The sequence below is a fragment of the Bufo gargarizans genome, chromosome 9, assembly GCF_014858855.1.
Source record: "Bufo gargarizans isolate SCDJY-AF-19 chromosome 9, ASM1485885v1, whole genome shotgun sequence".
Classification (NCBI taxonomy): Eukaryota; Metazoa; Chordata; class Amphibia; order Anura; family Bufonidae; genus Bufo; species Bufo gargarizans.
Genome location: NC_058088.1, coordinates 113,330,516 through 113,349,065, shown reverse-complemented (window position 1 = coordinate 113,349,065; position 18,550 = coordinate 113,330,516). Strand labels below are relative to the sequence as shown.

General features: G+C 43.6%; 1 protein-coding gene and 1 long non-coding RNA gene across 2 annotated transcripts in view; one reads left to right on the top strand and one right to left on the bottom strand.

The window, feature by feature from the left end:
- Positions 1–18,550, top strand: part of LOC122919483 (formin-J-like) — an 81,298-nt gene that overhangs the window by 27,525 nt on the left and 35,223 nt on the right. Inside the window, exons 6-8 of the mRNA XM_044268543.1 lie at positions 6,798–6,898; positions 11,933–12,003; positions 13,718–13,825. Coding sequence (XP_044124478.1) covers positions 6,798–6,898; positions 11,933–12,003; positions 13,718–13,825 — 280 coding nt within the window. The remainder of the gene's footprint in view (positions 1–6,797; positions 6,899–11,932; positions 12,004–13,717; positions 13,826–18,550) is intronic.
- Positions 1,361–6,111, bottom strand: LOC122919484. The gene is made up of 3 exons (XR_006386794.1): positions 6,017–6,111; positions 2,123–2,213; positions 1,361–1,941 (listed from the first exon to the last, which is right to left on the bottom strand). It is a non-coding gene; the product is annotated as an uncharacterized LOC122919484 (long non-coding RNA).

Here is an 18,550-nt window from a genome sequence, read left to right as displayed (position 1 = left end):
CTTGAGTGCCAGCAGCCCCCCTTATGTGCCAGTAGTCCCCCTATGTGCCAGTAGCCCCCCATCATGTGCCAGTAGTCCTCTTATGTGCCAGTAGCATCTCTTATGTGCCAGTAGTCCCCCCTATCATGTGCAGTAGCCCCCCCTTATGTGCCAGCAGCCCCCCTTTTGTGCCAGTAACCCCCTATGTGCCAGTAGCCCCCCTTATGTGCCAGTAGCCCCCCTTATGTGCCAGTAGCCCCCCTTATGTGCCAGTAGTCCCCCTTATGTGCCAGTAGCCCCCCTTATGTACCAGTAGTCCCCCCTATCATGCCAGTAGCCCCCCTTATGTGCCAGTAGCTCCCCTTATGTGCCAGTAGCCCCCCTTGAGTGCCAGCAGCCCCCCTTATGTGCCAGTAGCCCCCCATCATGTGCCAGTAGCCCCCCATCATGTGCCAGTAGCCCCCCTTATGTCTGTGCCAGTAGCCCCCCTTATGTGCCAGCAGACTCCCTTATGTGCCAGCAGCCTCCCTTATGTGCCAGTATTGTAATTTGTACATATATATATATACATATATATATATATTTATATATATATATAAAACAACTTATACTTACCTCCTCCAGGATGTGATGCATGTCTCTTCCGGCGTGTGTCCCTCGCTGGCTCAGACGGCGCGATGATGTCATCGCACCGTCTGCACCGGCCTCTGAAAGGCTGTCGGCGTAGTGCTGGCAGCCTATCAGAGGAACAGGGAGGGGACACACCTCTCCCTCCCCTGCCGCAGCACAGACATTTGTATCGCCTGAGGACGGCGATACAGATGACTATAGAGATGAGTGAGCGCTTCCGTAATGGAAGCGCAGTGCTCATCTCCTGATGTGCCCTACTGGCGCCCCCCTTCTGACAGCACCCTGGGGGGCCACCCGGCCTGCCCGGTCCAAGAAACGGCCCTGCTAAAGACGTACAGAAAAGTAACCAACTCCTGTTAATATATATTAAAACAACACTGATGGATCATAATACTATGGGATACATGCTTTCTGTGGAGCCATATACATGTCTTATGCCTCCGCATGGTGCCCAGAGACGGATTGTCCATAAACCTTACAAGGAAATCTCCTGGTGGGACGATGCCCAGGGGCCACCTGAGTTCTCCTCATGGCTGGCAAGTGGAAGTTTTTGGGGATGTATTTTGTGCTGCTGGTAGTATTTTGTGATGGACTGTGGTATCTGGCTCTGTTGGGGTGGTATAATGTACCACAATATGGTATTGCTGGCCCTGCATTCCACCAATTTGGACCCAACTACAACACGGGCCACTTTTAGTATTTTTTCCAGGGCTACTTTAAGTTCCCAGTCCGCCCCGGATGGTGCCTGTGTGCGGTGTTCTTCTAGAGGAAAATACCAGCTGCAGTATTTTATGTTGGAGGCAGATGGAAGTATATTCTAGCCCATAGATATCAATGGATGCAGCATCTTGGCTCCATACAACTCGGCTGTATGCATAAGCATTACTTTTTAGTTTCTCAGATTTTGCGATAATTGCATATGAATGGCAAGCTTTGTTCTGTGCTGATTGCACTGCCCAGCGTCCCATATTTCTATATGCAGATATTTGTCTGAACTGATTTCTTCATGGAAAACTTTTCTATGAAAAAGCAACACAAGGAAGTAGAGGAAAATTGTCAATCAAAACCCACTTTCCCTTTTAACTGCTCAGAACTGCCTTGAGAATAATTGTAGGAAGGAAGGAGGATAGGTGGGGAAGGTCACGAAGGGTTGTGAGACGGGCTGTAAAATGGCATTTGTTGAATTTATTTAACAGCAATAAAAGACTATTTTGGAATAACTTTTCTTGCAGTAGATTATTTCTTGCTGATACTCACTTGCATCTGCCCGGTTAGGAAAAGATTCGCTCCCGCTTCCAGCAAATGTTCGTTGGAACACATCACGCTCCCTTCCTGCTCAGGTTTGAAGGTGAAAAGCAGAGACATAAGGAAACTTTTATCTACATTGGCGTCTGTCACCTAAAGGCTGCAGACTCCAATTTAGTTTTTATTATACTGCAAGTATTTTGGGCGACAAATCATTTTTTGCACTTGTTCTTTTTATGACTTATTCTGCATGTATCCCAATACATACCAGGCTGTGGAATCAGTTGGGCTATCTGATGGCTTGATCTCAGTAGCTCCTCTGATCTTTTGAATGTTGATCTTAGATCAATTTGGATCAACTAAAATTTTGAATAGAAAACAATTACAAACATATTTTAGCCCAAAATGTATTTAATTCAATAAAATATAATTCAATAGTGATCTTGATGTACATCTTAACTTTGGCTGATAAAAAGGCAGTCCTGACTGAGTTAACCCTTGTGCCAGTATATTATTTTTGAGAACCTCTTTTCTATGTGAATTTTATGTGTTTTCTGTTTAGTTATGTAGAAACATAGAAGACTGATAACAGAAATAGACCACATGGTCCATCTAGCCTGTCCTTCTAGTAGTAATGTATACCTGATTATTATCATTTTCATGGACCATTCAAATGCCATCCTTCATGGAAGACATCATTCACAATGGTTTTTACCTAGAGAACATGTCTAGCACCTTGTTGCATTTGTCTAGTGCAATCTGTTACATAGTTACATGTATAAGCGCATGTGCTGTGTTTTCATCATCAGTATTCTCTCCCCCTACCAGGTTTTACCATTGACTCCAATAAAAACTGCATATCTATTGCTACATTGCATTTGTCAATAGGATGCAGTTCTGTGGACTTTTGGGAGACACATTTGCTGTAAAATATATGGTATTCCTGCTTTTAAGGATGTACTAATTCATCCATTTCTCAAATACACTCATCGGGGAAGATTTATTAATCCAGGCACACTGGGCACATGCTACCCAGGTCTCTCCCCCTGTGCAGGGCTGGTGATTGCATTAGCTAAACACGACTGGCATTCTCTATGGACCACTGAACATTGATAAATATGTATGTATAAAGCTCCTAGACAGCCACCATATTCTCATCAGTCAGCCATAAAGAGGTGCAGACATCTTTTGCTTTTTAAAGTGCATATCTTTATTTAGGTGCAAAACATAGCAATGTTTCGGGCCCTATTATGAGTGGCCCTTTCTCAAGCTAGTACAAATAAACTAAAAAATCAAGTGAAACATATCTCTTTACATAGAGCTGAAAGATCATGCATTTTATGTATAAAGTCACAGTATTAAGCCTCATGCACACGACCGTTGTGTGCACCCGTGGCCGTTGTTCCGTTTTCCGTGGTTTTCTGCGGACCCATTGACTTTCAATGGGTCAGTTGAAAACTCGGAAAATGCACCGTTTGTCATCCGCCTCCGTGATCCGTGTATCCTGTCCGTCAAAAAAATAGGACCTGTCCTATTTTTTTTGACGGACAACGGTTCACGGACCCATTCAGCAATGCGCCGCACAGACCTGTCACTTACCAGTAGGAGGAGCTCCCGGCCGGACACAGACATCGCAGCAGCCAGCAGGTAAGTATGATGCTTCTACTATTGCTAAGTAACCATGACAACCAGGACTGCAATAGCGTCCTGGTTGCCATGGTTACCGATCGGAGTACCAGCGATTTAACTGGGACTCCGATTGGAACTCCGCTGCCACCAATGATCGGGGGGGCGGGGGAGACCGTACACTGCCACCAATGTTCTAATTACATTAGAGGGAGGGAGGGGGGGGCGGGGGACGCCGCACACTAGCCACCAATGTTCTTATTACAATAGAGGGGGGCCGGGGGGAGGTGCACACTGTACCACCAATGTTCTTATTACAATAGAGGGAGGGGGGCCGGGGGAGGCCGCACACTGGCCACCAATGTTCTTATTACAATAGAGGGAGGGGAGCCGGGGGAGGCCGCACACTGGCCACCAATGTTCTTATTACAATAGAGGGAGGGAGGGGGGGGGGCCGGGGGAGGCCGCACACTGTGCCACCAATGTTATTAATACAATAGAGGGAGGGAGGGCGCATTGGCCACCAATGATATTCAAACTGGGGAGGGGGGGGGGTCTGCCCCCTGCTGCCTGGCAGCCCTGATCTCTTACAGGGGGCTATGATACGCACAATTAACCCCTTCAGGTGCGGCACCTGAGGGGTTAATTGTGCTGATCACGGCCCCCTGTAAGAGATCGGTTGCTGCCAGGTAGCAGGGGGCAGTCATGTACACAGTTTGTAGTATATTCTAACTAGAAGCGTCCCCATCCCCATGGGAACGCCTCTGTGTTAGAATATACTGTCGTATATGAGTTTTCACGATGTAACTCATATCCGACAGTATATTCTAACATAGAGGCGTTCCCATGGTGATGGGGACGCTTCAAGTTAAAATATACCATCGGATTGGAGAAAACTCCGATGGTATAAAAGGGACTCCAGACTTTACATTGAAAGTCAATTGGGACGGATCCGTTTGCAATTGCACCATATTGTGTCAACGTCAAACGGATCCGTCCCCATTGACTTGCATTGTAATTCAGGACGGATCCGTTTGGCTCTGCACGGCCAGGCGGACACCAAAATGACTTTTTTTTCATGTCCGTGGATCCTCCAAAAATCAAGGAAGACCCACGGACGAAAAAACGGTCACGGATCACGGACCAACGGAACCCGTTTTGCGGACAGTGAAAAAATACTGTCGTGTGCATGAGGCCTAACAACTGTGGGGTTTCGCTCTGGTAGACAGGATTAGCGGACGCAGTATAGAGGCAACAACAAGTTCTTTGGATCAAACAGTTCAGTGTTTTATTCACACTTTAGGCAAGTGACAAAACAAGCAGTCATATTCAAACAAAAAAGTCATCTTGCGGTGTTTGTAGTAATTCACACCATGCGGAAATTCTGCCTCAAAGAGTCCTTGCTGATAGCAGCACCAAACTGTTGTCACGCCAAACAGGTAGCAAGCCTTAATCCAGACACAAGGCTCCCAGATCTCAACACAGAGACATGGCTTCTGAGCCCAGCTGCCTATTTAAGGACAGCCAGGTGCTGCCAAAACCCGGACCGGCATTTAAAATCCGGTCTGGTATTTGACCTCACCTGACTGTAAATCAGTCCATCAGCACATGCTGGGAGGAAAATACCTGTTTTCCCAGACCAAACCTCTCACTGTGTCACACAACACACAGCAACTTGTGGAGAGAATGTCATGGTTCAATAGTATTAGGGTACTTTCACACTAGTGTTATTCTTTTCCGGTATTGAAATCCGATAAAGGGTCTCAATGTCCTAATGCATTCTGAATGGAAAGCAATCTGTTCAGTATGCATCAGGATGTCTTCCGTTCCGTCCATTGTACGGTATTTGTTCGGGACAAAAACCTGGAACACTACTACACTTGCCGGCATTAATTTCCATAGAGATGTATCAATGCCGGATCCGGTACAAAGTGTTCTGGAAATTGCCGCATTGCCGGATCCGGTTTTCCGGTCTGCACATGCGCTGGGACATAGGAGGAGCTATTTTTGCTTTTGATCTTTGAAAAATAAATAAATACTGGATCCGTTATTCCGGATGAGACAGATCCGGTATATCACCGGGTCCGTCTAACGGATATGAAAAAAACATATTTCCGTTTGCATACGGTTTGCCGTTGCCGGAACTGCCTGCTGGATCCGAACAACACTAGTGTTAAAGTACCCTTAGATGGGAGTGGAGGCATGATTTTATAGGGGAATAAACAAAGACATAGTTATGGTAAAAATCATATGGTGAATGTATAGAATAAAATTTGTCGGCATGATTGTTGGAAGATTAGTCAAATGATTAAACACCTATTACTCGGGGGGAGAGGGGATTAATGCAGATAAATGTATATAAGAAGAGGTCCACATGGTTAAAAAAAAAAAAAACATAATTGAGAGAAGGACTGGCTAGCAGAATATATAGGTATATGTCTGGGGGGCATATGATATGCAGTGTTTACAAGATTTAAAAAGTAACATGACAGGTCAGATCAGACATTTAAATTAAATTAAAAAAAAATAAACTTACCTCTCCAGCTCCAAACAGCGCTGCCACTTGGCAGATTGATTTACGCTCCCTGGTCTTCTTCCCGCCGCGCTGTACTGCGACGTGCACTACATCCAGACGTACGTGTCAGGGCACAGCGTGGGGCTGGAAGAAGACCAGGGAAGGTGAGTACAGTGCAGCGCTGTTCTCATCTTCCTGCGGCTCCCGCATGGTGATTAGCATTTTCACAATATGTTCTGGCAGGGGGCCGGGCCAACCCTGCTGTAGAGTGAGAATCCAGAATTAGGCATATCTCCATAGACAATATACATTAAAACTGTCTAACCATCTAAGACTCTAGTGTGTGTCTAGTAACATAGCATGTCAATGTTTGTATACCATGGTGTTCCCAAGGAGTCATTGTATCATGTCTTTGGCTTATTTAATAGTAATGTGGATGACTATCGTATACTACAGTGGTGGAGAACCTTTTACAGACCGAGTGCCCAAACTGCAACCCAAAAACCACTTATTCATCACAAAGTGCCAAAATGGCAAGTTAACCTGAATACTACAGTCCAATATAGTATATCTTCCATGTACTTTATCATTTAGCCATAATAACTTCCCTATATTCAGTGTGCTGATGAATGGCAGGAAAAGTCTGAGGCATATTGGTACACCACAGACTTATTCCAGGGAGTGGATGCCCACAGAGAGGGCTCCGAGTGCCATAGGTTCACCCCCACTGGTATATGATATATACTGTATATTATTGCATGAACAATAATAATTGCCACATGTTAATACTTTCTCCTTGTAGCTACTGCCTGCGTCTGGAAGCACTTATTCTCAAGAAGGATTTCTACCCGGCTGTCCTGTCTCAGTTATCTGCAGCAAGAGACCTGACAGCAGCTGCAGTAGGTGAGACACCGTCCTGTTCTGATAGGGCTATTCCAGCTTTTAGATATTGATGTGTCAGTATTAGTTCTGGCCCCGGAAACTAAACAGTAGCTGGAGCCAGAAGCAGAAGACTAACCCCACCGTGCAGTGGCCGTAGTGCGGCTCAGCCCCATTGATGTGAAGGAGAGCTGCGGTATGCTGGCACTGCCAGTACACAATAGACAGAGCTTCTGGCTTCATCCACAGTTTGTATTCCAGCGCCAGAAGCTGATCAGTGGTGGGTGCCCGGTGTCAGGCTTGACCAAAATTATATTGATGACCGCTCCAGAGAATAGGTCATCAGTATCAATAAGCTGGAAAACCCCTTTAAGGCTATTCCTGCTTCACGTGTATGATTATTATAAAATACAAAAAAACTAAAACATTTCTCCTGAGTTGTGACAGGCGTTATTGGCTGTTATTGGAGCTTCCCCATAGGACCCAACTTACTCAGACTCCATAAAGAACTAGATTTATCCTGGGAAAGCCACTCTCCGAATCTTCACTTGAATGGATCTGTGTCACAGTTCCCCTCCTTCCATCAGTAAATTCATGGCACATGTTAATTATATGTAAAACATAGTACCCGTTATAGGGTATGTTCCCATGTAGTGTGGGGGAGGGGTGCATTTTTCCCTGCATTTGTGGGGCATCAAATTACTTCTTTTAATGCAATTTTATGAAAACAAACAAAACACTGCAGCAAATGTCCCCTGTGAACATATCCTCTGATTAATCCTTGATATGGTTTAATAGCCTATTGACTAGATTTGCCATCCGAGTCTGATCAGCGCGGGTCCAGCAGTTTGTCTTTCAGCTTTCTTGTGTAGAAGTCTGCGCGGCCGTTCCAGTTTGGGTCCGATGTGCTTCACAAAGAGATGCTTGTTGTGTCCCCTGGAAATACATGTTGTGAACCAAATCCTCTTCCTAGGAATGTGCTGCAGGAGAACACACTGGCACGCTCCCCTGGATCACGGCTCTCATATGGAGCCCTGTAAAAGATTTGCTGTTGACAAGATAAACAATACCAAGTAAAGTAAGCAAAGCAGAAGCGCTTGGCCATTGATCAGCAGACATATATGGAGCACACGGCTTCAGAGCTGACTTCTCCCCAGTTCTCTGATATATACAGCCAGGAACTGGTTCAGACAAAGCATCGCTCTGCCATGCACATTAGGGGAAGCTACATCGAAATTAGCGATTGCATTCATTTAATCAAATGCAGCTAAAGGTTCTACAGATGCTGGTAAATGATCTACAGGTTCCCATTTCTATAAGTTCTGGAACAATGGCAGGTGATATCACCGCTCCATAGATTCCGGTGTGTTTTTTACGTAGGCCCCTAAGCAATCAGCTCGCGATATGCTATTCAGGCCATGCACTCTCAAGGTGGTGTGATTCTGTCAAGGGATGGCATCAGAGACCTGGTTTACTCCCCAAGGAGAATCATGGCCTCCTTGACAGCGCATGGTGTGACTAGGCTAACAGGAGCCAACATTGTCGGCACCGATTGCTCAGGAATGGGTAAACTTAGGGCAAAAAAGGGCTAAAGTGGCAGCTACGGACCAGTAATGGAAGCCTCCTTTGTTCAAGGATGTGACAAGTCCTCTATAAAATGTAGGAAAAGGGGGAACATTTTCAGTAAAAAGTATTTGACATCTTCTAAGAGTCACAATAGATTTACATTGTGATTCAACAACTCTGAATCTCAAACTTCATGTAAAGATCGTCTCATTTCTAACATGGCCGCTCAACTTGGTAAGGACCACGAGTGTCCGGGCGATGGATGTCATGAGGAGTCACAGCAGAGCCTTGTGCACAGATCCTGTATAGCACAAAGGGGTCATTTACTAAACAAAAATACGCCTATATTATGTCCTTTGCGCTGTAATCTGCGACTTTCCCCACCCACGCCAGGTCTAAAAAAGTGGGCGAGCTGGCATGCCCATCTTATTTACAATTTTCTACGCATGTTTTAGGCATACAAAATGATCTAAATGTAAGACAGCTAGAAAGCAGTCTTTTTTAAAATCAGATAATTTTTATTTGATTTTTCCGAAAATCACAAAATAACAAAGGAAGACAGTCTGTACAGCATACATGCAACAGTTGATGACAAAAATACCATAGCATTACACGATCGGACAAATAGTTACTTACATGAGTATCTCAAGTAACATAAACCATGGTACAAGAAGCACATAAAATCACGTATTCTAGTTACAAAGTATACCTGGTACAGAACCACATTTCCCATCCAATAATTTATAAACAGGAAACCAACCCTCCCTACCCAACTAAAGTGTCAAACTAAAATGTCAATAGCTATAAAAAGTCACATTTTGATTTTTAGAGTTAAAAAGCGCAAAATATCGGGAAAAAGAGACATATTAAAAGTTTATATTTAGCAAAGATACATTTTAAAAGTAGCTTGCGCCTTTTTAAAAATGAAGTGAAACATATTGCCGCTTTTGGCTTGTAATGTTAGTATTTAGTGGTGCAGTACACGCAAATGTCCCTCATTGGGTCTCAGTATGAGCTCAGTGCCCCACAGGTGCAGTGCGATCCCATAAACGTTTACAACTGCAGTATTTCGGCTCCTTGGAACTTGTAAGGAGCCATAATACAACCTTGCGAATAAGGAAGGTCCCCAGAGCTTACTGTGTGATCTGACGGCGCGTGGCTGACCGATCGAGAAGGATCACAGCAGAGAGGTGAGCAGCCACATGCAGGGAGTCTCTTTTCACCCCTCATATGTGGCACTTTGGTGTCCATTGCACCCACTAGTGTAGCTCTTTTAGAGTCTCATACCGATTCCAATTTAACAGTATGGGTCATGTAAACCTGCGCTAAAGAGCTAAATCACTAGAAAGATTTCAGGTGATTGATGCCAGAGCTTGCCCATCCCTGGCTCCAAGGGCAAACAGGCCCTGGAAAAAATACTAAGAGTATCCCCATTCTGTAGTCGGGTCCAAATTGATGGAAGGCAGGGCCAGCAATACCACATTGTAGCACGTTATACCAAAAAGAAACCCAAGAGAGCTAGAACCTTTTTTGCGTTAATGGTTCCGCAAAAAAAAACGGAATGTACTCCATATGCATTCCGTTTCCGTATTTTCGTTTTACCGATCTGTTGAAAGATAGAACATGTCCTATTTTTGCCCGCAAATCACGTTCCGTGGCTCCATTCAAGTCAATTGGTCCGCAAAAAAATGGAACACATACAGAAATGCATCCGTATGTCTTCCGTATCCGTTCCGTTTTTGCGGAACCATCTATTGAAAATGTTATGCCCAGCCCAATTTTTTATATGTAATTACTGTATACTGTATATGCCATACAGAAAAACAGAACAGAAAAAAAATGTAATGGAAACGGAAAACGGAACAACGGATCTGTGATAAACGGATCGCAAAACACTGAAATAGCCATACGGTAGTGTGAAAGAGGCCTAAAGACAAGTTGGGCGCATGGAGAAGTGTCACGGGGGGGGGGGGCTCCCTGCTAACTCACCCGCTGCTCAGATGACTCCTCCTAGTTCCCAGGTTTTAAGCTAGGTTTTCTTTGAAATGCTGCGCTGTTTCATAGTAAGGCCTTCTGCACAGAACCGTATACTGATACGTGTGTTTCCCACAAGTCTCGCGGGCCTCACTGTAGAAATGCCTATACTTGTCCGCAAAATGGACAAGAATAGGACATGTTGTATAATTTGCGACATGACCGCACGGATGCGGACAGCAGACAGATGATGTACGTGTGCTGTCTGCATTTTTTGCATCCCATAATAGTGCAAAAAATGCGGATTGGATGCGGACCGAAAATACAGTTGTGTGCATGAGGCCTAAAACATAGTTGTTTGCAACCAGGGAGCCTGTTGGGATTTCTTGCTGCCCATGGTTCAGGCTGCTTGAAGCTCCTGACAGGTTCCCCTCTAATTTAGTATAGATATATAAGTTGATAACTAATTGTTATCTTTATACAATGCAATTTACCAGTGTACAAGTGTAGACATATTGAGGATTACCGGTATACAGTATGTACAGTGATCCCTCAAGGTACAATGGCCTCAGGATACAATATTTTCAACGCACAATGGTCTTTTCTGACCCATCGTAAGTTGAAACCAGACGCAACATACAATGCCTCAGACTCAGATCCAACCAGTCAAGGCCACCTTCTCTGGTAATATACCTGGATTAGTTGCTGGTTAGCAGCTATTCCTGGCTGTTATATGTAAGGACTTGTATTATATCTGTCTTAGTTATCCACTCTTCATCTTCTCTTATCTTGGAAGACATTTTGGGGCTTTTACTCAACTCACAATAATTTCCACATACAATGGTCGTCCTGGAACCAATTAATATTGTAACTTGAGGGAGCAGCTGTAGATGTTTATCACAGATCTATAAGGCCAATATTAGATGGCTGCAATGTGGTACATTACTGTATCATGGCTGCAGCCAAAACCTCCCATGGTTTTACTGGACCGAACTTCAGTCACTATGCTGTTCCATTGTGACCGATGTTTGGTTCAGCTGAATTGTGGTATAACACACCATAGAAAAATACATGAAAAAACACAGATGCAGCTTTTAGATTAGATATACAAGCAGTTCTAGCAACATTACCTCTAGAACCGAGTACTTCTTTTTAAGGAGATCTTGGCGAAAACTTCCTGTAATAGGATAAAGTGCATCCCTATTGTCAGGACCCTCATGCACGTTACAGATCTCCAAGGTGGATACATTATTGCTTATTTTATGCAAACTTCTGCTGCAGAAACTCTTTGAAATGTTAGTGTTTCTGCTATCTGCCATAAGCTTGATGTGTTGGCTGCAATCCTGTGATACAGTATGATACACAATTACCAATACAGCCTATATACAGAGGCAGAAATGATTATACTGTAAGCATCGAACAATGTGATGATTTTACACTTGAAAGATACAGAATTCTCAGAATTCATAGAAAGCAGTCACCTAATGATGAATTCTATGATGTCTGCATTTCTTCTAGAGTTGCTGCAATGCACAGAACTTCATTTCATCCTGAAGCTGGTACTGAAGGCTGGCAACTTCATGAATGCCGTAAGTACATGCTCCATACAGAGGGTAAGCTCCTACACATGACCATCACTCACTGCTTTACTGCCGGCAGTCATCGCTCCTCCATTACTGTATCCCAGCACACCGTGAATAACTGATTATTCCACAGATTCGCACTGCAGTTGGTTCTCTCCTACCGTAGTGCAAACAGAATGGGAACTGTGTCCTATTAGTAACAATAAGGAAGGACTCACATTTCACAAAGGATAAAATAATAGCAAATCTGCATCACATTCCGATACACGTGACTCCACCAGTAATCATTATCCTCTTCTGCAGTGTCTTGGGCTTAGATTACAGACAAGAGGGGCGCTGTTTCACCAAGAAAAAATGTTCTGCAACCTCTTTATAATCATACTAGTCATTGTGTGTAACAGACATCACATACATGTGTCCGTCCATTTTATGCATATAAAGTCCTAAATGAAGTGTACAAATTCTTGCACTGAAATGTTAGTCTGCGATTTAATGAATAATGAATTGCTTAGTCTTTGGTACTAAAAATGATCTCTTCAGACTGATGAAAATCGGGGAAAAATGAAAATATATCATGCAGTGTGTATTATCAATAATCCTGTACATCTGAATAACATTTCCATCATTGCACATATCTTAGAATGTTTCCACTTTAAAAGGGTTATGGCAAGTTTTGAAGTTCTTCCTGATCCACAAGATAGCGGATCGGTGGGGGTCCGACCCTGACTCTCAATTCATTATCTATGGGACTGCCAGAGATAGCTGAGTATAGTGCTCTGCTATTTTGGACAGCCCCATAGAGCATGCTCAACCTGCCGCTCCATCAGATCGGGTTCTCGGATGGGACCCCCACCGCTCAGTTAGCTTCCCCCTATCCTGTGGATAGGGAATAACTTCCAAACTTAGCACAACCCCTTTGGAGGTGGCCATGCACCTGCAGTTAGCTCTCCTAGCTCCCCTATGCATATACACATCTCAGATTGGCTCAGGAGAGAGGCGCTGCCTTTGGCAGTGTTTTATCTCTCAGGAGAACGAAAGGATTGGGTGCCGAAACTGATACAGATTGTCGGCTGATCCCACAAAAAATGTCAGGATCAGCAAATAATCATCTAATGTGAATGAGGACCTTCATAACTAGCAGTTGTATTGGGTCTTGGGCAGATCTTACCATCTGCTTTAGTACCTGATCGACATATTAACATATTGGTGGATTGATACGTGAATATGAAATGACATCTGCAAATCAATAAATTACACGGCTGGAATGAAACTAGAAAAAAAGATTTGTGAATTTTATAGAAACAGAGCCTTTTTTGTCCGTGGGTGGTGTCTGGAATTGCAGCTCAGCACCTTTTACTTCATAAATTTTAAGGCTGACACAGTAGGCAATTATTGGGAACAAACCATTTGTTCCCAATAATGTCTTGCTTGTTGCAGGAGGTGAAAGCTGAATTGATGGTACTTACAGCAATTACCTGATCTCTTGTCCTCATACCGATTCATTCAGCGAGGAACACCAGTGCAACAGCCTTTATGGGGGACCATTAGATCGTAATCTCCACTAGACAGAGACTAAGGTGTCTGAGTACTAACACATTTACAGCTTTGAGTGGAAATCTGTGCTATAAAAGTGGAGATGGTGGAGTATATTGTGTATTTACATATGGAGAGTTGGCCTTCTCACAGTCCGCTTGTGTTACTTTCTTTATTGTGTTCACAGGGCGGCTATGCTGGGAATGCAGCCGGTTTTCGTGTGTCATCTCTTCTCAAACTTGCAGACACAAAAGCCAACAAACCTGGGATGAATCTCTTGCATTTCGTAGTGATGGTATGTGGCTGAACACAACAAAGGAAGGCTAGCTGTGAACTCCACTTGGCATACACCCCACATTGACTAGATTGGATACTTTGACTAATACGCATCTCAGTGTTACTGGAAATCAAATGAATCTCATATAAAGCTGGAATCACTTTGGGAGGCACATTTTAACTTATTGTCCATGATCATAGTGGAAAACATTGATATTTTCTTAAAGGGGTATGCTACTTTTAAGGATTACATTTATTTATTTAGAGAAAAATATATAAGAAGGAAGAACAATTTTCTAATATACATCTATTTTAAATTTGTATTTTATCTGCATAGAAACCTCTCTCAACAGAAATGATGTAAATTATAGTTATGTAAAATGCATCCATAGGAGAGATGGATAGGACTAAACATGAGTCCTGTGACCCTCACATGTGATCTGACGTTCAGGTGCATAGTAGTGTGTTGGAACGAGACATATACAGTATATACAATATTACCACCTGCAGCAGCACCTTAGCATGTGTCAGTGTTTGTGTAGAAGCAGATTTCTTTGTGTTAAAAAATTTTTTTTTTACACTAAATTTTATTAACATCACCTACAGACAAACAGCCATTTTACAACATCACCTAAAGACAGGTGACCCCTTTACAACTCACCCAGTGACAGGCGACTATTTTACAACCACCTAGAAACACAGCCATGTAAATACACATAGTAATAAAAAGTATTGTGGTTATTCCACCGCTCCATGGATGTGTCCTTGTGCTGACCCTGCATGTGTATGTCATATAACACTCTTGCTAACTGCATGTCAGGGATTATATGCTGTGAAGAGTGTCACATAACTGATGTTTCAGTTACTCCATGAGTACATTACATAGGATTGACACGTGGGCTATATCATTATATTGCATGCAACTGCCTGATACTAAGAATTTGTAGAATTTGTATGTAGAATTTTAAATACATGTATATTAGAAAACTGTATGATTTCCAATTTATATAAAAAATAAAATAAAAATTGGAATACCCCTTTAACTTCTCACAATTGTGGCTCAACGGAGCCTTTCACATAATACCATTTGCAGAGTAGTAGCAATTATTGTGGGGAAAGTATTGAAGAAAACATCATTTTTGTATCTGTATTCCAGTGGAACCTTATTTGTAAGCAGGATTCTGTATTTTAGCTTACCGTATATACTCGAGTATAAGACGAGTTTTTTGGCACATATTTTTGTGCTCAAAAAGCCCCCTCGTCTTATACTCGAGTCTCGATTTGGCCGACCCGAAAATGCCGCGATTATATATGAAGGGGCCCCGCTCACATAACTGGCTTTGTGTGTAAAGTATTTTACTATTGTGTAAAACAAGCTCTCTCCTATTGATAACAGGTCCGGCCTCTGTACTCACTGTCACGATGAATGCACTGCAGCGAGCGGCCCGGCCGGCGCGGGACTGACGTCACTTAGTAACGCTCCTGCTTCCTGAAAACCTGCCAACCGGCCAGCTCGCTGCAGTGCATTTATAGTGACAGTGAGTACAGAGGCTGGCCATGTTATCAATAGGAGAGAGATTGTTTCACACACTAGTAAAATACTTTACACACAAAGTATTTTATGTGCGCAGTTTAGGACACATGAGGGGACACATAGGGCCATGAGGGGGACCAGCATAAGATGCTATATGTCTTATGCTGCCCCCCCCCCCTCATGGCCCTATGTGTCATAGCACACATCCCCTATAACAGCGTCCTCTACAGATCCACCCCATAACAGCGTCCTCTACAGATCCACCCCATAACAGCGTCCTCCACAGATCCACCCCATAACAGCGTCCTCCACAGATCCACCCCATAACAGTGCCATCCACAGGTCCCCATAACAGTGTCCTCCACAGATCCCTCATAACACTGTCCTCCACATATCCCCCACATAACAGCGTCCTCCACAGATCCCCCACATATGCTGCATTTCCCACCCTCTTCTTATACTCGAGTCAATAATTTTTCCCATTTTTGGGGGGTAAAATTAGGGGCCTCGGCTTATATTCGGGTCGGCTTATACTCGAGTATATACGGTATATTCCATAATAATGATAATAATAATAATATAGGATGCATAACAATGTCCATTGAATAAGTTCCATACCTGTTGCATAACTATTAAGGAGAAACACCCTGTGAATCATGCTATGTGATTGTGTTATCAGCCTGCGGTGACATAACATATAAGCCAAGTCTATATTTTTTGTATGATAACATGACTACATACCCTGGGAATGTAGGTTCAAGTACCTATGGAAGGTGCTATATCAGAAGTTTGTGAGATGAGCATATCATTGATGGAATCTTTATTATGTTATGTTGCATAAATGTGAAAGCCTAGAAATAGAATCAAACCAAGTAGCACCAACTACGGTAAGTACGTCATTGCTTACAGTAGATACAACAGGCTCATGAGAGTCTGTAAAGAATATAATAACTTGTATGCAGGCACTGTAGCAAGCTAAATAAGCAAGTCATTGGAACATGCCTTTCCCAAGAAGAACTATTCTGTAACGTAAGAGAAGTCTGCACAGCAGTATGACTTCATCTGAGAAGTGTATAAAATCACTACAGGACCAGTGCTATATGGACATCCAGACTCCACATACATATGTGTTTGGTGAACATTGTTCCCTGGAGTCCTGGGGTTACCTGGAACTTGCCCAGGTGTTCCCCATGTGTTTCCACTGTTGTAGAGCATGATGGTGTGTATTCTCATGTACAAATTGGAAGTGTACATGGTGAGCTCAGGCTTGTGTGGTTCCAACTGGAAACCTATTTCAGGAGCACCTCAATCATTTGATCTCAAGGAAGTGATTACTTCCCAAAGGGGTTTAGAACTCTATAGTGAGTTTTGCAGCCAAAAAGTTGAATTTCTGAACTACATATTTCAGCAATCAAGCTGTCCTCTTCTGTGGTCCTCAGTTTTATGGCCAAGTTTTTGATGTTTCTATGACACAAAAAAGGCTGTACATCCTGTGTTGTGTAGAACCATAGATCCATATGATGCTACATAATGCCCTGTCTGGTACCTTATGTACTGAGCTATGCAGTCCTAGAAGAATCTCTTAGAGGGGAGGGAAGCACCATATATATGGTGTCCAGTGGAGTATGTCACATATTTTTTTCCCTGTTGGATTCCAACAGAAAAAACACCATATGACTCCATATGAAATTAGAGGTACAGTAGAGACCCCATGCACTTCTCTGGGTGCCCTATGTTAGTGCTGTAATGTGCATGAGCTCTGAAACGGATAAATTTGTCTGTGAAAATTGTATGACTGTGTTTATACCACTGTCAGCAATAGGTACGTCTAGATACCAAAACCTACCAATGGCAGTGGTCGCTCACATATTCATTGCCATGTGGTATAGGGACATTGGGGGAGATTCATCAAGACCGGTATCTAGTCTTGATATCCCTGGCGCTGCTGGAGGATGAGCTTAATTTCTGCTGAGAATAGTCGCTGCTGGAGAAGTAGAACCTCTGTGCTTGTGCCGCTACTCGGAGTATTGTCAGGGCTAGGCGAGATGTCCGGTCCTGTCAATCTAGCGGCAGGGGGAGCTTCTTCAGCAGTGGGGACTGCCCCTTGCAGGTGAAGAACTCTTGTTGATGAGATAAATGGGTATGAATTGATTCACTCATCTCTAGTCCTTTTAAGGCTACTTTCACACTTGCGTTTTGTGCGGATCCATCATCGACGGTTCGGATAATACAGTTCAGAACGGATCCGTTTGTATTATCTTTAACATAGCCAAGACGGATCACCATTGAAAGTCAACGGATCCGTTTGGCTCAGTTTCATCAGACGGACAAGGAAGCAGCGTTTTGGTGTCTGTATCCAAAGCGGATTGGAGACTGAACTGATGCATTCTGAGCGGATCCTTTTCCATTCCGAATGCATTAGAATGCAAACTGATCCGTTTTGGACCGCTTGTGAGAGCCCTGAACGGATCTCACTAACAGAAAACAAAACGCCAGTGTGAAAGTAAACCCGGGCCAATGCACGTTGTGAAATGCACTGATGGACAATGTAGCATGCTGTTCGGCACGTATTTAAATGGCCTTCACAAACTGGTAGGGGATAAGCAATTGTTAGTGCCAGATGTGCTGCTGATGGTTGAATGATCATCTGATCGACGCATTGGGCAATGAAAGGGAGCAAGTGTTCTTAAAGGGGTTTCCTGGATTTTAATATTGATGACCTATCCTCAGGATAGGTCATCAATATCAGATCGGCGGGGCCCGACACCTGTCACCCCTGCTGATCAGCTGATTCATGTTCAATGGAACGGCATGTTGCTATTCAAGTGTAATAGGAAGGAGCCGTCCCATAGAAGTGAACGGGATGACTTGTAATTACCCCTGATCACTGCTGCGATGTCAGCGGCAAGCAGGTAAACAATAAAGGGAAGGCTGTGGAGTGTGGCCTTCTCTTCAACCAGCTGATCCGGCACCCCCGCCGATCAGATATTGCTGACCTGTCCTGAGGATAGGCCATCAATATTAAAATCCCAGAAAAATCCTTTAAGAATGCACATTTGGCCAGTCATCAGCCCACGTAAAAGGGCCTAAAGAACCTGCTGCCTTTAGGAGTCTGGAGAAGGTGGGTGACAACCCCAGTGGGTGCTGTAATGGCAGCCACATTGATTTCACTCAGCATTATCTTTCCTGTGATTTTTATTTTATTTTAGA